At 37.6% G+C, this 27,659-nt stretch overlaps 2 protein-coding genes across 3 annotated transcripts in view; one reads left to right on the top strand and one right to left on the bottom strand.

Annotated features, from left to right (window-relative positions):
• SNX7 (sorting nexin 7) overlaps positions 1-16,276 on the top strand; it is a 28,734-nt gene extending 12,458 nt beyond the window's left edge. The window contains exons 7-9 of one of the 2 annotated variants that reach the window (XM_027879919.1): positions 2,466-2,552; positions 7,837-7,989; positions 15,882-16,276. In XM_027879919.1, the coding sequence (XP_027735720.1) occupies positions 2,466-2,552; positions 7,837-7,989; positions 15,882-15,962 (321 nt within the window). In that variant the 3' untranslated portion in view covers positions 15,963-16,276. Of the gene's footprint in view, positions 1-2,465; positions 2,553-7,836; positions 7,990-11,222; positions 11,583-15,881 lie in introns of those variants that run through there. The other variant, XM_027879920.1, reaches the window with a different exon arrangement.
• The window catches only part of PLPPR5 (phospholipid phosphatase related 5), a 151,958-nt gene continuing 135,178 nt past the window's right edge, over positions 10,880-27,659 (bottom strand). The window contains exons 9-10 of the transcript XR_003570776.1: positions 20,706-20,794; positions 10,880-10,946 (exon numbers count right to left, since the gene is read on the bottom strand). The gene's annotated coding sequence lies outside the window, so the exon portion shown is untranslated. The remainder of the gene's footprint in view (positions 10,947-20,705; positions 20,795-27,659) is intronic.

Raw genomic sequence — 27,659 nt, 5'->3', positions numbered from 1 at the left:
CGATACTGTGCAGAGTTTCTCAGTAAGGCTTACTGTCAGGTCCTACTCAAGCTTCACTGAAAAAGAGGCCATACAAAATGTTCTGTATCTCACAGGACATGTCCTGTATTTACATGTACGTGCTGGTAGGTGAAGGTAGGTACTGCTTTGCATAAAGGTTTAAAGAAATTACCATCCTAGCAATTGCAGCTCTTCTTTGTCTCCCCAACTTCCAGAAGTAATTTTTTGAGAATTTCTGTTACCCATGAGTGATCATGGCCTTCATGCTATGGAAGAGATTCTGCCTGCCTGTGACCTTCTGTTTTGCAGCCTGGCTCACCCTCACGCTTTCTCAGGCGTTCTGTTCTGTCCAGAACACAAAGAGGTTTCTGTGGACAAGCCCAGAATGGGTCTGGCTTTCATGCACTCCCCACTGCATTTTTTTCTGCTTGTAGTTTCCTTAATGCAGCACTTGCAACAGCATTAGTCTGCCATGAGGTCCTGTCCAGAGGACAAGTCTTCCCTCAGTAGCTCACTGCTGTTCTACAATTGTCCCTTTCCCTTCATTCACTATGGATTTTTATTTTTCTTATGGCTTACTTCCCTCTTGGAGTTTGAAGAGGGTAAAACTAATCACACTAAAAATACCATGGCAAGTCACACAATAGTAAATCTGCTTTTAGAGGTGTGTTTAACCCCTCACCACAGGGCCCTTTGTGCAGTGCTGCCAAGATCACATGCAAATGTGCAGAACAAGGTGTGATCAATACCATACAGTCCTTGTATTTTCCAGTGTTGTGAGTTCAGCCTTTAACTGGGGAAAGAAATGAATTCACAGCTAAAATATCTACATCTGGACCCACTCCTTCCTTACTGACCCACAGAACAAACCTGCTGTCCCTGAGGGTACAGATTACAGCATTAATTGTTTAGGAATTCACATAAAAGAATTTGAGGTTTTGTGGCAGGGTACCATTAAATATTACAGCAAAAAACTGCAAAAGTGTAATAATATGTTTTAAAAATAAATTCCCTCTGTTTGTCATTAGAAGTCAGCATTTGTCTATAGCTATAGCACCTTGATATTAAAATAGTCAGTTTTGTTTTACAATTTGTGATAGCAGCCATTAAAACAGTTTTCAAAGAGGCAAAATAAATAGTAAAAAAGAGAAATTATTTGTATTATGAAGAAAAGTTGTTCCAGCCATTTGTTTTGTTTCTGTGCTTATAGCTAAACATTTTCTGTTTTTATCTAACCAAAAGATTCTGAGCTATTAAAGAGCAGATTTATGAGCATTTGTATATATTGCTAATCTTTTACTCAGAATAGCCCAAGTCAAGTTTACCCATTTTTATAGTGATTACCTGATCAAAAAGAAACACTGAAAAATTATTTGAAAAAACCTCCTAAATTATTCTACTGTGTTTGGTAAAGATCTCAGATTTTCAGTCAAATAAGAAAGCTAGAGAAGATAGAGCTGCTTGTGCCCTGTGCTGTTTCAACATGCCCTGTGCTAGAGGTGAATACTGAACATCTCTGCAGCAGAAGCAGTAAAACCAGTTGTGGCAAGGTAAAGTAAAAGAAGGTTTTGAGGTTGGTAATTATATGTCCTGCTTATGATTTTTTTTCAAAAGGACTAAAGCCTTGCAACACTTCTGCAAGATAAACATACCTGAGTGTGCTTTCACAGATGAGGAAGCGAAGACAAAGAGAAATTTGTAAGGCTTCATCAAGGTCTCAGAGCAAATTAGCACTGGAAATGGAAATTTAATTTGTTAATACTGTTCCTCTTTTGTAGCTTAACAAGTAATGTTCCTTCACCTTTCTGATTTTTTTTTTTACATTATGCTAAAAACCTACCCGATAGGACAGTTTTAAAGGAGGTAATAATTACATATGCTGAAAATAAGGACATTTATCAATGTTAGAACAGCTGTCATTCCTATGATAATTTTACCTGATTTTTCTGTTAATTTTTTCTGATTTTTCAGAACTACATTTGGCACTTAATAATATTAAAGGTTAAAGTCACACTTTCAGTAAGGCCTTGTCTACCATTTTTAGTCATTCTGCATTATACTGTAAATTTTACTCAATGAAAATACTGTCATTCATGAGATTTGGCAAACTCATGTTGCTGTTTTGAGATATGAATATATGGTAAGTTGAGCTGATACCAACTAAACTGCTGTTGCAGTTTTGCTCATATAACTAGCAATGTGTATGGCAGATTCTTATGGCACTGATTTTGGATTTACTAAGATTCTTGAAAAACACCTAAAATACAGGTATGGAAAAATAAGTCTTCACAATTCTTCTTCTTTTTTTTGTTTAAATGAAAGTGTCTTTATCATGTCAAAATTATTAAATGGCATCATTCTGTGATCTTGCCTAATTTATTAAATAGTCAAGGTGTTTGATGGTTTTCTGAAATAGCTAAAATGTGGCACACTTTACTTCCTTTTTTTTCCTCTTCTGTATTAAGGGTGTTTTGAAAAGGAGAGACCAAATTCAAGGCGAGCTTGATTCCAAAGTTGATGCTTTAGCCAACAGAAAGACAGAAAAGGATCTGGTGAGTATTTACAGAAAGCTGAAATCTTCCAGGCCTTATTCTAACTGCAAAAGACGTGCAGAAGAAGTGTCCTCCGAAGCCATGTGCGGTAACTGGATGGTGTCTCTACAGTCCTTTGTAGCTGTGTGTGCCAGGCAAAGGCACTCATGAGAAAGATGCAGCATTTCGGTAGATGGGCTGCTGGAGAGAAAGGCTGGTCGTAGTGGGCGACCACTGTGTTTTGTCAACACAGACTGTATTGCAGAGTATTTTTAGCATTTCCATTTGCTTCCACACTTGGAGTTAAAAGAAAGTAAGACTTGCTGCAGTGCTCTGGTAGCTGCTGCTCCATTGATGTAGGAGAGGGAGATGAGGTGGTTAGAATCAGCAGAGTTGTTCATTGAGCTTATTTAAAATGAAACTTTCTGCATTTTAAGTCCAGTCTGACACTTAATTCATTCTAGTGAAGTCAGACTATAACTGGTAGCCTGTGGGGATAGGCATCCCCAAAACCATCAGCAAGGGACAGTGAGCCAATTAAAAGCAACTTCCGAGAAGAGTACTGGCATTTTAAAAATTCTTGATTGTTAAACTGTCAGACCTAAATAAAGTCCTCTTAGCACAGTGTTAACACAAAGTGTAAATATAGTGTAAATAATATATAAAACTGACTAATAACTTTTTAGTACATAAAAGGAGAAAGTCCTTGACATTTCAGATACTTTTTCTTACGATTGTTGTAACTAGTTTTCCTGTAAAGATGAGCTGCTTAGATAGTTTCTGGCATTTGAAATTCATGTTTTCATTTTATTTCTTGTCACTGAGATGAATAAATAAGAATATGTTACCACTCTGTGGTATCTCCTGTGGCTATGGTATATTTTGTAACAATTTGCCTCTGTGTATTGCAGTGGGACATTAAGTAAATATCTCTGTTTGTTTTTTTTTTTTCCTGAAGTAGAAATTCTGTTTACTTATATTGTCCTATCATTTCTCTGCCCCTGTATTCTCTAATCTGTTTTTGTTTCTTTGCTTCCTTTGATGCTTCTCCTGTCCTTTTTCCTTAGTTTAAAGTTTGAAGCTCTTATAAAATGCTGGAGAAGTCCCGTAGGCTGGGAACAGCGTAGCAATGGCAGATCCATTTGGTGATGAATTCCAGTTTCATGCAGCTTGTTTAGCAGCCAGTCTCATTGCTGTCCACCATATAAAAGAGAACATTGCATGGCAGGACATGGTCTCTTCAGGATGTATTCCTGTTATAGTCTGATGGAGTCCTCAGGCAAGGGGCATGCATTACCCTTTTCCTGGACTGTTACAAATCAAGGAATATTTTTACTTTAGCATAGTGATGATTACACCATGTTGATTTGATACTGACAGTGGTTTGTACTTGCTTCCAGGAGGATTTTGAGATCAGCTTGCCCAAAGTTATCTTTTTTCACTGTTTCTATGTTTCAGTATCTGCATTTACAGTTTTAGTAAAGCCTTTGGACAGGGAGATTACCCAGGTGTTCAAACCTTTGCTTTATCTGTTCAATCCCTCTATTTTTTACTCATTTCAGAGAATCCTGTTTCTGAGAGCCTGATTCTCCTTACAGTCTCACAAAAGCAGTAAAACAGATGTCTGTTAGTCTAATCTGATAATAAAATTCTGTGTTCTCTAATTGAGTGGCAGCTGTATCCTGAAGACATTTTCTTAATTAGAAGCTGAAGGCTTTTTCTATTAAGGATAGTTTGGTCAGAGAGAATGCTGTCTGTATTTTTAACCATTCAAGTGATTTTTAACTGTTTTGGTAAATTTTTTACTATTTTTTTATTTGTATTATGTGATGAAACATTTTTCTGACATTTCTAACTGAACTGATTTCAAAATAATAGGTGGTCATAACACAGGCACTGTTATTGGAACTGGTGTCAAACACTGAGTTTGGGTGTCTTTGCCCATTTCTATTCCTAAGCAGAACTCCTGTAGCTTCTAATGATCTCACAGATGTCAGATTGAACTTGTCAGTGCAATCTAGTAGCCAGAAATTTTGCTGACAATGAGTGGCATGAACTCTAATCTCATTTGAAGTACATTTCCACCACAGATAAGGGGACTCAGACTGTCATTAGAGCTGATAAAAGGCTGTGAAATCTTTAGCATTGGTCACGGCAAACATTAAATGATTTAACAAACAGGAGCTTGTACAGCAGAAGAATGTAAAACATCCCCAAGGTCAGTGCAGATGAAATAGGCTGGAATTGCAAATTAAAAATTATAGGACATTAACCTCATTGTCTGGGAAAAATATAAAAGTTTTCTTGAGCTGTGCTTCTGCAATCTGGCCTTCAGGAAGCTGTTTGTGATGCTGCTAAAAACCCAAAAAGATGTCTCCCGCTCCACAGTTTGGTCCATGAAGGTGGCAGTTGTTCAGGGTACAGATGTTCTGAAGACTGTGATTTTGGATACAGGCTCTGACAGAGATATTTAGGAGGACTTTGGTACCCTCTTCCTTATCTAGACCTTTCTTACCTCCAGAGCTCTGGCTGTAAAGTTGTTGGGATAAGTTGCTCCATCGCTCCCATGCTCCATTCTGAAGGCTACACAGCAATGCTCGTGTGTCCCTCTGTGCTTTGGATATTTTTAAGAGTTTTAGTACTGCCACTAGCACAGATAGTAATTATGACAAAAGGTTGGTATAATGTGCTCTGACAGAACCAGATAAGTATTAAATGCTAACTTAAGGATTCAGGCTTTAAACTGAGTAGTAAAGAGATGAAATGCTGAATCTATTACATTCTGAGTATAGCTTGTGTTTTAACTCCAGGCTAAAGGATTAATTTAAAGCTGTAGGATTAATTCATGTAGCAGATAGAAATTCATGCTATTTTGCATAGTGAGATAGTATAAAATGCTGTCACCAGGTAATTTGGCTATTGGGCCAGGTCTCTGGCTACAGGTCACATTCTTCACATCTGTAGGCACTCTGCCCCAACAATGTCTGGCTCCCACCTTCCTGTCTCGTGGTCTGATATCTGATGAGCATTGTGCTGTCCTTCTCTGGTGATCACTGATGTGAGATTTAATTTCTCACACTAGCTGCATCAGTGAGATCAATGTAAGAAAATGGATTCAGAATCCTATTTAATTTGCAGGATAAATTGTAACAATTTACCCTTTGTAAGTGAGGAACACGGTAGATGTTTTTATAAGATCAAGCCATTCTTCTTTGATTTCTGCTGTCATGGCAGCTGAAGAGGGTAGCATTTATGTTTCTTTTTCATTTTCAAAAAGTAGATATTAAACCTCTCTACTTGAGATGATGACAGCATAATGCTGCCCTTAGATCTTAAGTCAGACCCTTGCCTTCATACAACACATGGTTTCTTTGGGGCTTTAGAGGGCGACGTTTAAACTGCATATCCAGGCAGGAATGTAGTACAGAGTTTGCCTATCTATGTCACACTGTGACTACACTGTAGGAGAAATTCATAGTTCTTAGAAAGGGACAGACAAAAACAAACTTTAAAATAAATTACTTAGAGATATAAGGAACGAGATAAGGGGAAGCTGCTGGAGCCAGGACTTCTAAGTCGGAAAAGTTCTTTTTGTGTGTAGACCAGTGCATTCCCATAGAGGAACTTTTTTTTTTTTTGCAAAAGCAGAAAATGGATTCAACTGCCTTTCCTACTCTAAATCATCTTAAAAATGTCACTGTTTTCAGTATTCTGTGTGCATTCATTTTTTGGTCTTTGAAGGAAAAGCAATTAGCATGGGACATGCTCAAAATACCAAATATAGTTGCCTATAATTCCTTTAAAGGTAATTCCCCCACATTTAAACTTTGGATTAACTGTTTCATTTTGAATACAGAGTTGGTAGTTGAAATTACCCTTGTCTGTAGCTTGATTACTGGTCTGGCTAGGTTACTGAACTTGGGCTTTTCAGTAAAGTAGAAATAGTATTTTGCATTTTGTTCTTGATTAACAACAGGTATTTCATTAATCTAGAAGTCTGCCAAAGAAAATCAGTGTAGAAATCAAGTCTAACTAAAAATGTTTATTATGGAATGTGGAAAACATCCATTCAGATGAATTTTTCAGTTTTACTGGCAAAGGAGTTTCTGGCTTCTTTAAGAGCTGAAGGATTCTAGTATGTCAGACTGAATGGGATCCAGGTTCTGTGACCATTTCAGGCAGTGCAGCTTAGTTTGTGTCTGATGGCAGCACTGCTGTTGCACTTGGATCACTGTTCCCTCCGCATGGTTCAAGCAGGAGATGAAAACATCATCTCTGCAGAAAGCATGAGTAGCTATCCAAGTTTACACAGGTGGTGTATGAGGAAAAAGATTATTTGCCTGATAGCAGAATACAAGGAAGAAGAAGTGTATGGAATCTGAGTTGCAATGGAAGCAATAAAAGGAATTAAATTTTCTGCTTGATGTTCCTTACTGGTGATGTTAGTGCCTGACCCCTCCTGCTCCACAGTTGCTCTGCAGTTGCAGCAGATGAATTTGCACTGTAGCTACAGAAGATGTATCTAGTTCTGTGACTGGGTGCCAGCCACAACTGACACTGCTGACTAGTAAATGACAATAGGTAGCAAAATTACTGAGAAGACTAGAAAACTCATTAAAGAGAGGGCCGCTGTCCACTTACTCATGCCATTAGCTGTAAAGTCACTTTGTGCATCTACAGTAATTAGAAGCAAGTAACGTCTGTAGACTGGCCCTCAAGGTTTTGGATCCTGGATCGTTGTGAAAGAGTTTCTTCTCTATTGAAGTCCTGTGGTTTCACTTCTTTCTCCACTTTTGTATTTCTTTTTCCCTCATATGGTTCCACAAAAAAAAGATGACAGTGTAACAGGCAAGAAATCAGAAAGGCTGTGCTTTTGATGTCTGCTGTCTTCTCCCCATTCTGGTTTCTCCTGAGGTTATCAAAAGTTCTGTCAGAGTGTTCTCATTTTTCCTGGTCAAATCTAATTTGTACAGTTGATTCTGCTTCAGTAAAGCCCTCTATATTTTACTTTTTAGATGCATTACTGTCAAGGGCTAGTGAAGAGGTACCAGAGTCTGTAACTTCTCAGCCAATAAGAATATCTTCAGAACACTTGAATTCTGGTCTAGAATTTCTGTTATTAATATTTAAAAAATTATAGTGAGTTATGCATTACGAATGATATTTCAATATGATTTTTTGTGCTAAGTTAAATACCAGCCTTGCTTTTGCAGTTCTGTTTGTCTCCACTGCAATCAGTTGATTTCAATAATTTTGGAAATGGTGATTTTTCTAATATTTTTTAATGTTTACAATTAATATGTAGTTCTCAGAAGAGATTGGGAAACTGGAAGACAAAGTTGAACGTGCCAACAATGCTCTGAAAGCGGATTGGGACAGGTGGAAGCAGAACATGCAGTGTGATATGAGATCAACATTCACTAATGTGGCTGAAAATAATCTCCGTTTTTATGAAGAGGTAAAACTCTTTCTCATAGCAATGTTATGTTTTCATTGATTATTTCAGTGAAAGAGTCCATGGGTTGTCTGTAAAGAGAATTTTTTGCATTTTAGTTCAAACATTTGTTAACTTCAGAATCACCTTTTGTGGGAAGGGGGAGGCAGTTATCCTTAAATTTGACACATTTCAAGCAAAATGTATTTTATTTGTGCCCAAGTGGTTCATCCTGAGTTCATCATCGACAGAGGGCACTCTTGTTTTACTAACCACAAGAATTTGGAGCATATTTTTCGGTTCAATGTCAGCTGCTATATTTGAGTTTGGAAACATTTTGCTGTAACTGCATGAAGAAGCCCTCTGGAAGGCTCAAACCTGTGTAAATGATCCTGTGTGAGGCAAATGTTTCAATGTTATTCTGTCAGATTTTTATTTTCAGCTCTAACGCCACGGGGAATATTCTTGGTAAGAATTTCCATTTACAAGGATATATACTAAGAAGGAGAACTTGAAAACATACAACTAAATACATTAAGCATTCTGTGAAGTTTCCTCATGGGGAACACATTGTTGATTGAAATGCGCATTTTGAAAATATCCCAGATGTCTTGAAGCTTTTTAAAGAATTTCTCCTTATTTTAGGGAAAAAATGGAATACACTAAGCCATCTATTAGTCATAAATTAGTATTTTTTGCAGATATATTTCTATATCCGTAACTTCCAGTCCTGTAGTCTGAACCTTTTATGGATCGCCCATTAGCCAATGGCAGTGCCCTGATTTTACAAATCATTTTGTAAAACATGATTGAAAAGACAGAGCTCTTGATCATCAAGTCTAATTAATTATCATGCAGTCTGTGAGATGCATGGACATTGACAATCTGTTGTTACATATTAAGATCAAAATATTTTCCGAAATCAGGCAGCAAGCTTTTGGCTTCCTCTCACATTGTCTTCAGTTATTGATGGTCTCTGACTTCTATAGCAGCAATAGGTATGTTAAACCAGTGCTGAATAGATTGGAATATTTTGTTTATGAATGATTAGCTAAAACTCAAAAATAATTATTTGTGTCTTTTTCCTGTCTAGAAATGCTTTTTGCTGAATCAGAAGTTTAATTCAGACCACCAAAGCTCATACTGTACATTAAATTATTATTTTAGCCACAAACTGCAGAAAATGATTCAGCTATTTCTGTAACTGCTGGTGGTTCTTCTTAAATAGCCTCTGAAATACTGGACAAATTGGCTTATACTGAGACATGATTCTTTGTGCTTTTCTTGAATATTGAAATCTGCATCAAATGGGTTTACTGTTTCAGTAGATCTACATTTTAGAAAAAAAACACCTTATCTAACTGCAGCAGTTGCAGTAATAAACAACATTGTGCTAACTGTATCACTCCTTGTTTGCAACACGAGGGATTACCAATATCTCTGTTTTATCAGAAAATCATTATTTTAATCCTGACATTTAAGAGAATTTGATAAAATTAATATTTCAATTGGGAGTTTTGATCTAAAATACATATTTATCTGAAATCTGTGCTTAATGCTGATGGTTAATTACTGGAGAAGTGATTACTCATTACTGTCAGAGGCCCTTATATTAAAAATTACAGGTGTGCAATGCACTCCTGAAAGGAGCAGAAAAAGCAGCTCTGGCATCTGCTCCTGCTGTTTGGAAGTGAAACTTCAGGAAGGGAATCTCAGAAACCTGGGAAGAAGAATATTATTTTTATGCTTTCAGTAGGAAACAAAATCCTGCCTTAAGGGTTTGAGTCTAACTCATTAAACTTATGCACAAACACAGTTCCTATTACTGTGCTTTTCTCTTTTCAGTCATTACTTGCATCATTAACATTCTTTCACATGTCTGAAGTTACTCATTCAGACTTTTGATGCACCATTTGATGCTCACTAAGCCTTTTCTTGCTGTAGCATCCCTCATTTCTTGCCTTTTCTATTTCTCAAAGCACATTCTGTGCATTTTCCCAGGCACTGTGGATGCCATGGATGTGATTCAGTTGCCCGGCTCTTCTGTCCATCTCCTGTGAGGAACCACCTCCTGCTTTCTAATTTAGTCACTACCTGCTTCTCCTCCTTTCCACAACTGCCCCCCTGCCCTAAGTTAAACTCCTATTCTTGCCTCCATGAGGCAACAGCATTTCACTGTGCTCCTTGCTGACTTCATTTCCCAGGTGCATAAGCAAACCAGGAGTCATTTTCTGCATCCCTTAAATTTCTGAGAACTACAATGATGAAAGACAGCCATCTATTTTCTGATGGCCTCTGCAGCAGAGAATCCAGTCCTTCAAAACTGTATAAAACTCAAGCCAGTGTGATCAAATACAACATAGCAATGTGTCAAAGTACACTAGAATTTCTAAAATGTTATTTTCTCTTTGTCAAAATATGGGAAAAGAGTATGACCTTATATTTGTTTGGGGTTTTCTGTAATTGTAGTTGCCTAAGGATTCTGCTGTCAACTTATCAAGCATCATTTAGGTCTTAGGAGTATCTCATTAAAGAGTATGTCTCCTTTAAGCTGAATTAATGTTCACATTAATGAAGTGCTACTTTAAAACGTTACCTGTAATTATATTTCTCCAGCTTTACTAATTCAAAACAAATGAAGTCATTCCTGTAGCCCTCCAGTTTATTAACTATTTCTATTTAATGTACTTGAATAAGAAGTGTTGCTTTGTTTCTACAGCCACGAAATCACCAATCTCTTTGTGTCTCTCAATGCTGTGCTAACAAAGACAACAAATAAAAGCCCAGTGTTGCAAATTTACAGAGTGCTCTTGTGCAGGCCTATGAAAATAAAAGCTTTCCTGTGATAATATACATGTTTACTTATAATATATCTAAATATGTAATTTAGTAGCAAAAAATTACCATGACTGACCAGTCATTTGGCATTCCTGTAGCCGGTCTCAAGAGTTCATAGAGTTCTCTACTTCCTTTTCGTTGCTCTGGAAAAGATTTGAATACATTCTTAAGTCTACCTGTATTCCACAAAGGCTTAAAGCCAAAAAAATACTGCATTAATAGTAACTGTAAATGCAGATCTAAAATAGGGAGGATTTTCTGAAAGGATATAAAAAGGCTTTGATTTTTAAAAGTTCAGAACTTTACTTCTATTTGTGAACTAAATAGCATTGATTTGTTTGCCTTACAGGGAAAAGTTCTTGAATGCAGCATGAGTTAACACTGTACCATTTATTTTATTCCTTTTCCTGATGCCTTAGGCATGACACTATTGTTGGACACCTTAGTCCAGAAGAGATATCTGCCAAACAGCTGGAATCACAAACTGTCCACAGGGTGGAGCTTACCAGCTGAGAAAGCTGATTGTCACCATAAGCATTTTCATTAATTTAGGTACAGATGCTCTAAAGATGCAGCATTTCAATAACCAAAATATGAAGTTGGTGGTGGTGCTGGTAGTATTATTTAGGTAGCACGTTTGAAGTGTTCCTAGTGCAACCTAGTGAAGTCAAACCTGGCAATGTTGAACTCTGGTTTCAAAGAGCAAAACCAATTAAACACATGCTAAATTTTTCCTGTTTTCCTCATGTGTTTACTAGAGTCACTAGGACATTTACAGCGTCAAAGAAAAAGATATACTTCGATTTTTCTCGGCAAAGAACTTTGTTAACCTATTCTATTCAGGAAGAACACCGGAATAAGTGGCAGTTCAATCCAAGGATAACTAGACATTATAATTCCAGTAAACTCATATATGAGTTTGGCTTTCCACTGCTCATGAGACACTCTAGTAAATGCAGAAAGATTGGTGGTTTTTCCTAATGTAGGATGAAACTTAAGTTAGTGTTGGCATTGAAAGAATATGGGTTTTGTTCAGCGTGGATAAACCTTTGTTTTAAAGTGTAGCATCTAATTTTATCTATCTCATGTCAAACTAATCCTTTTAAACCTTTCCAGCTTAATCAGATAAAAAGCTAAAGGTACCTTTGATATAGTCAGATTCGTGTTGGTGTTGACACACCTCACTCTTTTCGAAAAATATAAATAATTTCCTGATTGACTTAAATATCTCAAGCATAATTTAGTCTATTTCTGTGACCTACATTGTTGTACAGGCATGAATTGATCCAAAAGGTTCACTAGGGCAAAACAATACTCACTCCCCATTACAGCAACTTCCCTCTAACTCCAAAGCCCTCATGTACCTCTCAATCTAATAAAAGCTGTAGAAAAATAGATGAGGTTTGTTGCTTGCCCTAGAGGCCTCTGTAGTGATGCATTTAACTAGTCATTTGGTCGTGTAGCAGAGTTAGCTGCTCATGCATGTTGATCACATCCTACCTTAGCCATGCCTGGGAATTTAGCTAACAAACTTCATGTGATTTTCAAAAGCTCCCACAGGGCTGAGTCCATTTGTCTTCTGTGCATGTCGCTTCAAAGACAGGATCCATCTTTGAACCCTTGTTCACTTCAGCCATTATGATTTCTTTTAAATAATTTTAGGAAGACATTTTTTATAGTGGGAATGACTATTTCTATGCACTCTATTTTTTGTTTCCTTGCACTCAGAATTTATGAAAATACTTTCTGTCTTGGACACAAACAAGGCTTCATTTTCAGACTCTACTCCAAAAAAAGCCAGCATAAAGGGTATTTTTAAGGTATCAACCATGGATAACAGGAAACTAGAACAGAAACACACACGGCCTGTGACACACTGCTTCTGCTAGCATCCTCACTGCATGTTCTGTTTTCATATCTCCTTTTTAGTTATATATGCAATTGTACTATATGAAAAACTTTCTGATGTCTTTTTTTCTAAGATTGATGTTGCAGAATAGATACATGTCCTGCAGTAGTAATCAGAATATTTCAGGTAAAATAGCCTTATTTAAGCTCTTGCTATTTAATTCTGTGTATTTAGGCTTTTTTATTTCTTCCGTTGGGCTTTTACAAGTAATTGGATTATGAATTTCAATCCTGTGCAAAGACATTTAATTTCCTCAGTTTGGATTTTCTGGTTTTGTTTTTTTTTCCTTTCTGTCTCCTTTGTGAAAACTGGCTGATCCTCTATTTAGATCTCCGTTTTCAGCCTCCCAGGAGAACGGAGTAGAATCATTCTGTAATAATGTTGAAGTATACATCACTAACAAAATGTCGTTTATGCAGTTCATGCTTCACAGTATGAAAAGCTCGAGCCTAAGGCACAGAGACCTAGATTTGTTTTGGTATGGTTAATTATAAAACTTGTCAGCTGTAGCAGCACTGTGATGTCTGACAGTGAAATGAGCCACCTCTTACATTTTGAAAAATGTGCTTTGGTTATATAAACAGAGATGAATTAAAAACTGAATAACTTGTGTGAAAAAATGCTTTGCATCTTTGTCTGGAAAGACTTCAGTAGATTGTATCTCTCTGGTTAAGCACTATACTGTGATTGCATTTTAACATGTGCAGTTTGGCTCAGTGTTGCAAAGATAAGACAGCCATTTTCACAGTGCAGCCAGTGCTGATATATGTATTTTAACTCACATTACTGAAATTACAGAATGACAAAACATGGAGCTACATGGTATAAATTAAACTCTGGTTCAGGAAAAAAAATCTGTCATTGCCAACAAAAGACTCTTCAATAAAAAGTGATGTTTTCTTGTCCCATACCTAGAAAAAGCCTAGGAAAACAGCTGTGCCTTGCAGCTTTCTAGGATGGTAATCCAGGCTGGGCTCTAGCAAACAGAAATTGATGAGTTTGAGTGCCACAGTGAAGACACATTGCTAGCACCTGCCTCACTGACATTTTAAAACCAAGGTGCCACATTCCAGCTCAAGCATCTCAAATGGATTCAGGTGCCACAGTGGCACATGAAGTATGGGAGAATCTAATGATCAAACTTTAAAGGCTTTATACAAAAGGACAGAAAGACCTTTTAAGTCAAAAACCACTTTGCATCACTTGCAGTTCACTGTCCATGCCAGCAGTATCTTCACTGTTTCTCCCTGATGTACCATTTTGAAATAACATTTCTTCAAGAAGTCAATGAAGAAAGCAGATTTCCACATGAATCTTATCCTGTTAGTCCTCTCTTTTCACAGTAATTCAAACATTAGATGTACTCTGAACAGCAGCATAATGTTGTGTGCAATAGCAGAAGTTAGTTGGGGCTTTTGTCAGAAAGATCAGAAAAGAAAGATTGAGGGAGTAGATTCATAGTATTCATAGTCTAGGGGACAATATATGAATAACAGGAATGATCTCTAACAGGGCTGATAACAACCAAAAACCTATGCAGGAATAAGCTCTCACATACCTTTTCTCTGTGCTCTTTTAGTTCAGTTGGCTGTCTTAACCACTCTCATTATCTTGCAGACGCACATCTACTTTCTTATGCCTTCAGAGACAAAACCACTGCTAATTTTTGTTTGCTTTTTCTTGTTACTTTTGCCACCCGTAATTTTATGGGTATCCCTGGTTCTGCATCCTCCTATTGTCGTGGATTCTCCCAGCTCCAGTCATTCTATGTGTATTCTTTGTTTTGCTCTTTGAGCTTATACTTTAACATTATTCGTGACTATCAGATCCTCCCACACATCAGCTTGCACACAGATACGTAGCTATACCAGGACCCAGTGTAATGTGATTAAATCTGCATATTTAATGGCAGAGTTTGGAAGTCATTCACAAGAAATGTCTAACAGAGTTAGGTGGCTGTAAGTTCAAGCAGTGTAATTTCCACGTCTCCTAAGCAATGACAGATGGATGCTAGATGTTCCACTGTAGCCAGGCTTAGCAAATTGCTGTGGCTCGAATAGCTCATGGCAAAATATTTCAGTTAGGAAATGATGCTGTTTTCAGTGTACTGGTTTAATTCAAAGTTCAGATAAATGGAGTGTGCTATCCAGGTTTTAATATGTATTTCCTGAGAAATTTCAGAAGACCTATTTATTGTGAATAATACAGATTCTTCATGAAAAAAACCTATGTAGAGTAAGTAGTAAATAAGCTGCAATGTCTAGAACAATACGTATGACTGTGTAAGTCAAAATTTTGTTAGATCATTTCCATTTCAAGGGCTTTTTATCAACAGCATCAGAACAAGAAAACTATTGCATGAATTTGCCTGCCCTGTTCTACTGACAGACTTGAAATAGTAGAAGCCTGGTGGTGTGTCAGCTCACTATGGGTTACCTAATGATAGCCTTGCCAGGGCTCTGAACACTAATTTATGACTTAGAATGGCTTGCCAAGCTGCCAACACTCATTTAAGCCAAACTGAACCGAAGTCATTTGGGGATTGGTTTTTTTTTTTTTAATTTTGCTTCCTACAGGCTTGATGCTTCAAATAAAAAAAATTAGTTTTTACAATTATAAATATATTTTTGCCACTTGTTGTAAGGATGATGATTTCCTTACTCCCAGCCCCTGCCTTTCTGGTCCCATTTCTTTCCCGTTACATAGGGGGAAAATGAATTCTCTCCTATTTAGGAAAAAAATTGGTTTAATTTAACTTGGAAGGCAAATTTAGTGTACAATAGGAATCCACAGAGATTATAAGGGAACTGTGCCTGACAATGTCCTTTCTGTTTGGAAGAGCTCTTTGCCTGTAACTAAAGGGGGAGATTAAAGAGAAGCATAATTAATGTTAGCATCTTCCATGCTACAACATACAATTACAATGCTCACACTGTGCGCTTGTCATTATGTAAAAGTGACCTTTACAGCTCACTCAGCATGTTAGCTAACATTCTGCATATCACTGAGCTGCCTAGGAAACCATATTTTACTCTTACCATGGTCCTACAAAAGCAGCTTGCAACAATGTGTATGTATTCTGATATTATTTTTCTTCCTTTTCTCCTTGGCTAACAGTTTACAGAAATCTATCTGCTGTACTCACATGTGTGTGTTTGGTTTTTTTAAGTGCCTTGCTACATGGGAGTCCTTCCTAGCGTCTCAATCCGTGGATCTTCATGTGGAAGAAGATTCTGAAGACAGGCCTTGAGTAATATCTCTGCTTGATCTCTGCCTTTTCCATGCAGTTTCTCCCAACCAAAGTGCTTTATATGAGATCAGATACATTATTAAATTTAACTGTTGAAATCAGTGAAATGCAGAAAACCAGCTTATTGAACACTCAGGTATTCTAGTCCTGAAATACATTTTGGAACATGCTATATATTGCTTTTTACTGCTTAGCTCTGATTTTACATATTTTTATGCATTTGCATACAATTTTTTTCATAAATATAGCATAATTTGGATATAAAGTATTTTAAATATGTAAAAATAGCTCCATTTTAATAAAAAGTTTAATAAGGAAAGTTTGTCATCATTCTGTATCCTAGTCTTTAAGAATTATTTTGGTATTTTAGCAGTTTTCTTATATTCTCTTTCTTGAGTAATTTCTTGTACTTGTAAAATTACCTCATGTAGTCTTCAAGGACTAGGACTTAAGGATTACATTAATACATTAATTACATTAATAGATCTTGCCAGTCACCTGATGGCAACATGGTACATAAAGATGCCAAACATGTTCTGTAAGATTAATGAGGTTAATTTAAATTGTTAATTTAGTTTTTAGTTTGCAGTACTTACATGTCTATTAGATGTCTATTAGACATCTTCAATTTGACATTTTTTAAAGAATGAAGAAAAAATTGGCAGTTCACAAAACAGATTGTTTGTACAGTGATAACATTAGTCACAGCACTGATCCTACCAGCACAGGAGCTTCCATTTGGAGTTTGCAGGATGAAATCTTTTACTCCCCTGGCTGATCCTCCTGTAATCCTTAACTTCTTCCCTCTTCAGACAGTCAATGTGGAAGAGAAAGGGTTAAGAAAATAAAAGAGTTTTGCATTGAAATTATTAGCTAATTCACTCATGCAATATGCACTGAAGTCTTCCAGTCATTCAACCCAAAAGGTCTTCCAGTCTGAGCTTGTAGTTTCTGCAGTTTTTCTCCCTTTGGCCAAAGGCTGAATGTGAAAAGAACAAGGTGCCAGAATAAGAAACAGCCAAATCAGGGCTCTGGTGTGGCAGAACAGCAAGGCCTCAGCCATCACCTGCGCCTTGTGTGGTGGCATTTTGTGAGCTTGCTCTTGTCAGTCACCTCATGGCAGCAGGGTCAGTTCCAGAGCACATGGCTGCTGCTCTTGGGTGGCTGTGGACCTGTCCAAGCTGGGAAAGGATTTTGTGGCTTTCATTTAAAAAAATTTAAAAAAACAGATTGCAAGTGAAACCTGGAATACCAGTATGACCTTTTCAGCAATTCTCTCATGCTGTCCCCATGAAATAGTAATGAAAGCTCAGCCCTTTTTTTATCTATGAAATGGCAGTTAAGATGCTCCTGGAATACTGCAGGAAGTAAGCATCTCTCCCAGGGTGGACAGCTCACAGTGGAGTCTGTGGTGAGAGAAAGGCAGTGCAGTGCTGCAGGGCTGTGCCACACAGTGTCTTCTCCTGCTGTGCTGGCAGTGAATGCCTGCAGGAGCCAGGGAGGAACAATATGCCTGGACTCTGCTCTTTTCCCACTGTATCCTTCCTGATGATTTTTTTTTTTTTTAACATCAGAGCTTCTATCAATGAACTTAATAGCCTTTAATGGCTTTTCCCTGTGCTTTCTTTTTTCCCATCTAAACTCATAGTATTTACAATGCTGAATGGATTCCACAACTTAACATGTAGAAAAATCAATACATTTTGTGATTTCCTAAACCAGCTGCCCACTAACTTCTGGTGACGCCCTCTGCTTGTTAAATTGTGAGAAGAGATGAGCAACTGTTTCCTATTTGTCTTCCCTGTGCCACTCAAGAATTTACAGACCTCTAGTGTGTTTGCCAAGCACTGCTGTTTTCCCAGAGGAAAAGCCATAGCTTAATACCATATTGTACAAAAGCCATTTCACATCTGTGCTCATTGTTATTGCTGTTCCCTGTATTTTCTAGTTCTGCTGCAACCAGTGTTCAAAATGCAGACATACCAAAAATGTACATGTTGTCATAATTATGCTTTGATTTTTGTCATCATTCTTTCCCACTAATTTCTAATTTATTTTTTAAAGTACCACTGAATGCTGAGCTGCCATTCCATAGAACTGTCCACTAACATTAAGAGCTATTCTGAAGGTTACTGAATAATTTAATTTCCATCAGTGTGTGTATATATAGGAGAATTGGCTTTTCCCCAGTGAGCATTTATTTGCATTTATTAATACTCAATTTAGCCTGCTGTTTTTAGCTCCTAATCTCTCGGTAGTGTACATTTCTATAAACGGGATTCCAGCAAGACAAACAGCAGTAACACTCTGAATATCAGATAAGCGAAAGTTCAAGATATTGAGCTTGAACAGCTTGAACAGGCTTACCTGGAACGAGAGGAATGTTTCAATGTAATCAAAATGAATACCGTGCAGCTAATTTAGGCACCTCCAAAGGACATGTACTGTCTGGTTTGCTGAGATGGGCAATGCCAGTGTGTGCTGGGTTGATTTTACCTGTATATTCTGCTGGAGCAGAATGTTCCTACCTGAGACATTTGGAAATCAGAAGCATCATTGAACATTTTGCATCCTTGGTAAAAACGCTCATTATGTTCATGATTTCTTTTTCATTTCTTTTTCCTCTTTAGCTATGCCATAACTTATGAAGAAAGACTTTAGCAGTCAGTTATACAGAGGCCTTATTGTGACTATTTGTTTATTCTCCTGATTTTCGAGTAGCTCTATCATCATGCAATACCAAGGTCTATTGTTAAGTACAGTCAAATGTTATCTTTTTGTGTCATGCAAATACTTCTGAAACTTAAAATTTTAGAAATTCTGTTGGATATTTAGAGTTATTTCCAAAGATTTTTCTTTTATGGAGTCTTACCTTCCTTAGGCTAGTGATTAGAAAGTGCTTAAACTATTTTATTACTCAAAATTACTCTGCCTCTTCTTACTGAATTTTCTGTCTGCTTTGCAGAGATAACTTGTTAGAGTCCAACCACTTTAAATAATTTCTGAAGTGCCAGAAGTCTGATGAGTTCAACTTTCAGCTGCTTACAGCTAAGAGCTTCTGTCTGGAGGCCTCAACTCAGATTTGCAGACTTTAATTAATTAAACACTTAAAAGGCAAATCTGATCTTCAAGAAAATAAACCAGTGTAAAAATGGTGTGATGTTTTAGCGTGTGTGGCTGCAGAGAGCATGAAACAACAGCTCTGAGTAGTCAAAAGTTTATCATCCAGTTCTGTGCAGGTTTTGTTCTCAAATATATGTGATTGCTTTAAAAGCAACATCAGTGTATTATTGTAAAACAAAAAATTCAAACTGCACCTGCAGTTTCCAATCTAGATAATCACTACCAGTAGAATGCAGAAACCAGCACAGCTTACTCGAGCAGCCAGAGAAAATGTTACCCACGTGTGTTTTGTTGTCCCAAAAACTCTTGTTCACAGTGATGCCCTTTCTGCTCAGTGTCAGAGATGGAACTATTGGCAGGTAGTCACAGGTTACTTGTCAGATACTTTTGAAGTGCCCATTACAGCATTCTGAATTTATGTACAGGCACTGGGAAAGCACAAGTCAAATGAATATTCAAAAGAAAGAAAAGAGGCTTCCTTTTGCTCAGAATTCAGTGGGTAAACCCCAGCACCTGGATACTCACAACCAGCTTCCTCAGAGAGAAATGTGATTGCACAGTTTGTTGGCCTACAAGGTTTAGTTATCTTGGTCTGTGTCTTGACCATGAAGAAGAAGAAAAGGTCAGTTGATGAGAACATGCTGCCTTTTTGTACATCAGTGGTTCACATGAAGGGCCTGTAAACAATGCCTCTCTCTCGTTAGACTGAAAACACATACAAAGACAAGAACAAAAAGCTTCTCAGTTACCTAACAGAGGAGCTGTCACCAGTGCAAATAGCTGGTAATAAAGGTAAAACACAGGTGGCTTGTGTGAGTAAGAGGACAGTGTCTCTAAGCAATAAATCATTTTATATGGTTGCCTGGTACAGACTCAGGTACATAATCTGTAACAAGATGCATGTCTAGAGGAAAAGGAAATAAATGTGGAGCCTGCTGGCCCCTGCTGCTGTCAGCCTGCACCCAAAATGGTGACCTTTCAAAAAGGTTTGTGCTTTATGTATTGATTTTTTTTTCATATGCGTGATAGCTATGGGCAGGATTTCACCGATAACATCACTAAAATAAGGATCATGCTGGCATAAATTAAGCATGAAACTAACCTTCCAGCAGGAAGACCATGAAGAATATCAAGAGGTTTTCTTTCATGTGTCTAAATCACTTTAATATTACATATCAGCACTGGCCACTGTTTTGGACAAACAGTCCCTTCATGAAGAATGGATGAGGGCAGAGGTGGATGTAATTGGTTGCTCTGATATGTTTTAAGTGTACTCAAAGAAAATGGCTAAATAAACCTTTTTCTAACAAATGGAGGAGCTCCTACCTGCTGCCGAGGGGGACTGACTGGAGTGACTAGAGGATCCAGTTGTACAGCCCTTGCAGAGAGCACCTGGTCAGCAAAACAGTCATAAAGCACTGCATAGCTTTTACTATATCGTAGCTTTTACTGTGTGAACCTGTTGTTACCTCACCATCATCTTTACTCTAGTCCTGCCATTATTGTGGAGAGAAAAAAGCCTTATCTATGCAATCCCACAGAGGCACCTTATTGAATACGGTGTGACTGGAAGAAATGTTGGCCAACAGGGTGAACCATAAACTCCTTCAAGAAACCTACCATGTTGCTTTTCCAAGAGGCACTAATGTTTGGATGCAGCCCCTACTGCTGACAGTGGCTCTGCCTCACTGGCAATAACTCACCCGAACCTAAAAGGGACAGACAAAAACTTTCAGTGGATTTGGGACTGAAAAATGAAGGTACATCCTGGTTTGGGTAAAATACATGATTAAAGAAATGCAGAACTCTAAAATTATGTCCTTGTATAAAATACAATTGGAAAAAATGTAAAAAAATATTGTATCCATTTTTCTACAGGCAAAAAGTCATATTAGAGGTTTAATTTTTTTTTATCTGGACTGTGACATGACACTGAATTTTCAGCAGGAATAATTCTTTTGATAATTGTATTGCTTAGAAAATTAATTAAGAAATAAGCATTATTATGTCTGCTTTAATAATTAATGAAAAGTTGCCAGAAAGCCATTAACTGTTAAAGCCAAACTAAGAAATTCCCTTGGAATCCCAGCAACATTGATAATGTGATGAAGACTCACTGTTCTTTAAATAATTATTATAACACTATGGCATCTTAAACAGCAACTGAACTGCCTTTAAATTTTTTAATCAAAAAATAAGTAGCTGCTGCAATGTTAGAATGTGATTTTATTTTTTTTAATTTGTACTCTGGAGTTGTGTTCATTTAAATAATAAATCAAGCTTACACCAGGAAGTAAAAAAATAGTACATAAAATGAGAGCTGAGCAAGATGCTCCCTACATGTTCAGCTGTCACAAAGCTCCTTACTTCTAAGTGGAGAAATGTTTTTTCACTCAGGCAGGGCACTATTTGGCTGTCAGGTTACAAGAGAAAGCCAGAGGTGGTCTGAACATCATTGCCTGCCCAGGAGCCTGCAGGAATTGCTTGGGCCCCACAAAGCTGGTACTAAGCCCTTTAGGCTGGCAGGGCCTACCAAAATGAGCAGCCGTTTCACTGCAGTTGCAGAACCACTACTGCTCTGTCCTCTCTTTTTACTGCTTGATTCTTCAAGATACACAGCACAAGAGTGAAGTTTCTAATAAAAGCAAAAGAGGGAAGTTTATGGTGGTCCTTTTCAACCTAAAACCTATTATATGAGGCTATGAAATGGAGTGGAAATTGAGAGTAATTATATTGTGAAGTGAAAAACTATTCCAAGAATTCACTACATCCTCTCCTACTTTTGTCCACCAGCAATACCTCTGGCAATAAACAAAACAACCTGGCAGACACTCAGCTGACATAGAAGCAAAGCTAAAGCAAGGTTAGAAAAAGATTTGTAACTGGGTTTGAGAGAAAATAGCTAAGTGAGAATAGCTCTTTGGAGACTATGTGTTCATTCCCTGATGGGACAGTACAAATTTTATAAGAGAACTGATTGTGACAGGTTAACATAGTAAAGTAAGTTGTTCAATATTTATTGGTGCCTTTCAGCATGTTGCTTTATTCCTATTATTGCACCTATTTTGTTACCATCTCATTGTAGGAAAGAAAATTAATGGAGAAATATAAAAGGGGAGGTGCAAAAGCAGAGAAAGCATCGAAATTATAATCTTCTGTGATGATGATTGTGCACTGTGGCATGCAGTTGTTAAAAGAATTTAAAAATATTATACAAATACAGCTGTGCCTCCTTTGGTCACATAGGGGTACAGCAAATGAAGAAATAAAGTTCTGATAAAGGATGAACCTGGAACCTTTTATTTGTATTAGCCTTTTCTTCATATATGAGTCTCTGCTGGAGCAGAGACACACTCAGTGTAGATGATCATCAACCATACCCCAAATATCTAATACAGAATGGCAGTACTGGGTCAAACTGGCAAGTCTCAACCAGGTTCTTATAACCAAGGTAAAAAAAGCCATGCTCTATCTGGTTAAAATGCAGAGATGCCAACAGAAGATGTTTCTTAGGGTGGGGGGGTTCTTTTTTTTCCCCTTCCATAAGAGCTATAAAGCCACTTCTGACACTGGTTCCTGCTCACCCACTGAGCACCTTGACCAGATTTAATAAGAGCTTTTACAGCCACCTACACAGACCCCTGGCAGAGGAGCTGGCAAAGAGCTGGCATGGAGAGCTGGGAGCCAGGCGCATGGCAGGGGAAGGCAACTCCCATCCTCTTAGCTCCCCCTGTGCTGAGAGATGCCGAGGAGCAAAAACAGGTACTGTACTTTGTCCTTTACTCAGATTCTGGGAGTGGTACAAAGATAACTCTCATCTGTTACTTGGACTGCAGTTTACACATACAGGTTTCAGAATACAGAAAATTAAAACATAGGACAGAAGGAAAAAATACCTTGGATACAATTGGACATTTGCTTTCATGGTTTAAATTATATTTGGCTTAGTTTTTAACCCTTAACTTGAAATGTCGCTGTTCCTACTTCATATGGCTTGCTACCTACACTGAGTGTGTGTGTGTCTGAAGTTTGGGAGGGTTGCCATGGGATTTCTGGCTTCACTGCTTCGAAAGTCATTATCTGCAATTTGACAAAGCTGATCAACACTCCTGCTGTATCTGTTCATTTTTGCTTAGAAACATTTGTCTTATAGATGACCTTTATGGAAAACAATATTATTTCATTTCTGCTTTTTAATATGTTGCCTCATTTATCAAATATATTTATTCAGAACAAATAAACTACAAGTCTGTGAAGACTTTCCTTTGTAGTCCCTCTCCAATAACATGGTTAGAGATATTAGATTCCTCTAATTAATTATTTGTGGTACAGGTATTTTATTTATTTATTACTATTGATTTTAGTTTCTAAAAAAAATGTGAGATCAGTTCAGAGCAGAATTGAGTTCCCTCAGTAATTTTAACCATGCAAATCTACTTATATATTACTTTACTTGTATTTATATGTTTTTTTGGTTTGCCCATTCATTCTGGCACACATGAACGTTCCCAGTGTGATTGCTGACCACTCCATCACCATGCTGTGATCCACAGTCCATGCAAATGAATGAAAAGACCAAAGGCTGTTCTGCTGTTCTAATACAAAGTCTCCCAATCAAGCAACATTCAAATTATTAGGAGTACTTGAGGAAAATTTGCTAATTATAAAGAAACTAGAGCAGAAAACTATAATCAGTATCTTGACTTACCCTTATATTTGGTAGTGACCACAGTCCTTCTGCCATTTTTTTCTAAAAGGTTGGAGGGTGATTTTTTCAAGGGAGGGGAGAGAGGGAGGGGGGAGCATTTTCCATTGTCTCATTTTAATTATCTCAGCTGTTTTTCAGCATCCACAACATATTTAGAAGGGAAGCAATAAAATCTTAATTATAGGGCAGTGGAACAGCTACAAATGCATATTCTACTGCTACATGTTCTTCAGAAGAATGTAATCAATTCACACTGTTTTTGAATGATGTTTCATACTGTGATCTCGTAAACAGATCTTAAAATAGCCAGTTTATAAAGAAAGCTAAATCTCTATAATTAGGAGAGCTTTTCTTTTTTCCCAATTAATCTTAAAAGAAAAGGTGGAGGTTGGAGGTACATCAGCTTTGATTTTGAACCCCCTACTGAAGTAAAAGAATGTTAGTAATTTGAAAGTGGTTTTGGGGTATTTTTAAGAAAAATGTACAGCCATTAAACAACATAAACAGCAACTAAATTTGGTATGTCAGAAATGAACTTAAAATGGTGTTCCTGTAATGCCAAATCACCAGGACTTTGTTCACATATTGAACAGTGACAGTTGTTTTGGATTTCAGTAAGAAAACAAGAAAACAGAATAGACAGAATTCAGCATTTTCCAAATTCGTTTTGTACTATATAATTTAATGAGTGGCTCGAGGCTTCTGACCCACACTGAGAGGTCCTGTTGAAAGCTTAAACCTCTTGTGAATTGAATTGTAATTTTGGGTTTCAAACATGCCACCAAGGCTGTTAATATACCATCCATGAAAAAACTCACCTGATGTTTCAATACAACAGCTTTTGAGAATAGTTGCAAATCCTTTGCCATGGAGATGGAACTAGAGTATATTCAGAGCATATGTCATCCTTCGGGGGGAAATTTGAAGAAGCTGGTGTTAATGGATAAATCATAGTTGTAACAGCTCTATTCCAGTCTCTACAGCAAAGTAATTAATGTTGCCTAGTAAAAAACCCCAAATTTTAAATTATCACGAGTTTTAAAGTCCAAGGCAGTTTCACCAGCCCTTTGCTTGTCCATTTTGCAGAGACGTGGCCACTGAACACAGGGGCTGAACAAGGAACAGCTCTACCCATGAGCCAAAGTGGCACAAAGATGCCACTGAACCAGCTTTGGGTTACTGAGGCACAGCTCAGTTTTGGACTGTAAATGCCTCTTCTCCTTTTCCACTTGCCAGCAAACCTGAGCACAGCTGTCAAAAAGCTGATCAACAAGCTTGGAGTTTCCATACTTGCTACATATGAGCGCCATTTTGTGTAGCAAGTGCTTCTCATCATGGTCTTTGTCATAAAACTTCTGATGAGGCTCCCTGTCCATCTTATTTAACACTTCCTTGCAAGGACAAATTCGTAAGTATGTTATTGACCAGAGAAAGAACATATGTCTTTTTGGGCAGCACTGCATTTTTTAAACCATAAATGATTGTTCTCAAGTGAATAGAACCAAAACTTATTAGAATAAACTATAAATTGTTTTCCCTAATTTCTGCAAGTTGCATAGGACACAGTGATATCCCCACCCTGTGGCAGAGGGCAAGAAAAGCTTCTCACTTTTCTAAGTCTTGAACAAAATACACAGAGTAGGAAGGAGAAAGGCTGTCAAGTCACTTGGCCTTTTCTGTTTCGTAAGTTTTATCATGTACTTCTGCAGCATATGGGTATAACTAATTACATTTTCTGAGCAGATGTGCAAGAGATGGATTGATATGCCAAGGTTGGTAAATGTCCAATGAAGAGGCGACTGGTGTGCCCATGACAGATTTTGTAATACGAGACATTTACGGAAATGACGAACGTAAAACATTTCATTTTAATATGTTACTCCTGAGGTTAAAAGAAGCACACGTCCATTATCAGTAGGGAAAAAATATGTAACGTGTCTCCATTTCCACTTTTAGAAAAACTATTTTTTTCAAAATCTGTTCAGAATATGTTGGGATTTTTTAATTTTTTCTTCTCTCGCATCTTCTGCTTACTGTTGAAAAAGAAAGGTCAACAGGGAGGGATTTGGAAGAAAAAAAAAAGGTTAAATTCCTCTTTGGAAGAATTGGTTTTAGATCAGTTTTGAATGTTAAAATGAAGAGTCAACTGATAAGACTAGTGAGAATCTGTATGCACTACACCTGAGCAAAAGAGCAAGCAGGGAATTGATGTTGTTGCTACTGGTCACAGTATGTCAGAGCAGATCTGACTGACCATTCAGACGTGATCAATGGCACAGCAGCTAATGCTGCTGAGTGTGTACCCGAAGCACAACAGAAACCTCATGGATTCTGTCCTTAAGAAACATAAAATCCCCTTGTCCTAATTCAGTATTAAACTGGTGAGAAAAGTCACTTTGCAAAATAAAAATAACACATTATTTGATATTTAAAATGGTATTTTTTTCCAAATGTTATGGCCCTTTTGTAAATCAGTATTTCTGATCATGCAATTCCCTTAGCCAGATCTAAGTATGTTCCCACCTGGCTAACTCTAGGGGGTCTTCTTTTTGTTTTTAGACAGGGCTGAAGGAGGCTTGAGAAGTTTGTAAATTCTCTGTAGAGAACCACTAAAGAGGAAGAGTATTTTGCCTCTTGAAGTGACTCACAGTTATCATTATTTTTATTTTCCCCTATTAAGTCTTTTCATTATGATTCACATATCTCAAATCTCTGTATTCACCTTCTTCAATTTTCAGGTGCTTTTCCTTCATACTTAATTTCTTCATTCATTTCAAAATTCTTGATTTCCCTCTGACACCATGTAATATTTATTATATTAGTGCTACAGCTGCATGAATAATTTATGACCTATTTTGCTGCTTTTCCTACTCAAGTACAGACCATCATAATTTACTTGAAATATTCATTATTTGAAATGTGTCACTGAATAATTTTTGCAAATAATTCTTAGCCTGTGTATTGTTCAGAGGTGAAACCAAAAACCCAAGTGGCAGAACCCCAACTTTCATCCAACTGTCCCCTGATGGAAGCTCTTCTTATTCAGCATCTGCTGATAACGTCCCTAGTCATAACTGGCTTCTTGAAAATACCCCTCAATCTTTACAAGTTCTGATACAGAAAAAAATACCCACCAAAGAAGTGCATATTTTTTAGACTGCTTAAAAAGGAAGGACATTAGAGGTCAAAGCAATCTCATTCAGCAGTGAGTGCTATTTACAGGGAGTTTGCTGCTTGTTCAACTACCCAACAGGCTGTCATGCTTTCTTCAGTCAGTTACTCCCTTTGCCCCTCAGCACCATAAAACAGCTTCAGTTACACCAAGTGACAAGTTCCTTAAAAGTGAAATATTGTATGTATAATTTAGATTCTTCACTGTTAAGAGGCACTGGAACAGGCTGCCCAGAGTTTTGGATGCCCCATTCCTGAAAGTGTTCAAGGCCAGGTTCAATTGGGGTCCAAGCCACTGGTCTAGTGGAAAGTGTCCCTGCCCATGGCAGGAGAATTGGAACTAGATGATCTTCAAGGTCCCTTCCAACCCAAACCATTCTATGGTTCTATGATTATTCTACATGGCCAGAGATAACACTGATACCAAGAGTAACAACAGTGCTGAGGTTTCCCTTGCAGCATCAATGCTGGCAGCAGTGAGAGGTCAGCACTGATCCTGGAGTGGAGAGATGCAAACTTATATTCAGCCAGCAGTGGCAGCCAGGGTAGATCTCTCACTTTTACACAGATGAGGGATGCCACGTTTTGGGGAGTTAGGGGCTGGGCTTTCAGGAGTTTGAAATTTAATGGGATGTGTCATGTGCCCATTTCCCACCTACAAGCAGCTGGGTTTGCAATCACTGTCTATTCTCATC

Source organism: Empidonax traillii, unplaced genomic scaffold, assembly GCF_003031625.1.
Source record: "Empidonax traillii isolate 1590-97213 ecotype Southwest subspecies unplaced genomic scaffold, ASM303162v1 scaffold62:size2133460, whole genome shotgun sequence".
Lineage (NCBI taxonomy): Eukaryota > Metazoa > Chordata > Aves > Passeriformes > Tyrannidae > Empidonax > Empidonax traillii.
Note: the sequence above shows the minus strand (reverse complement) of the source record. Positions and strands in the feature narration are given on the sequence as shown.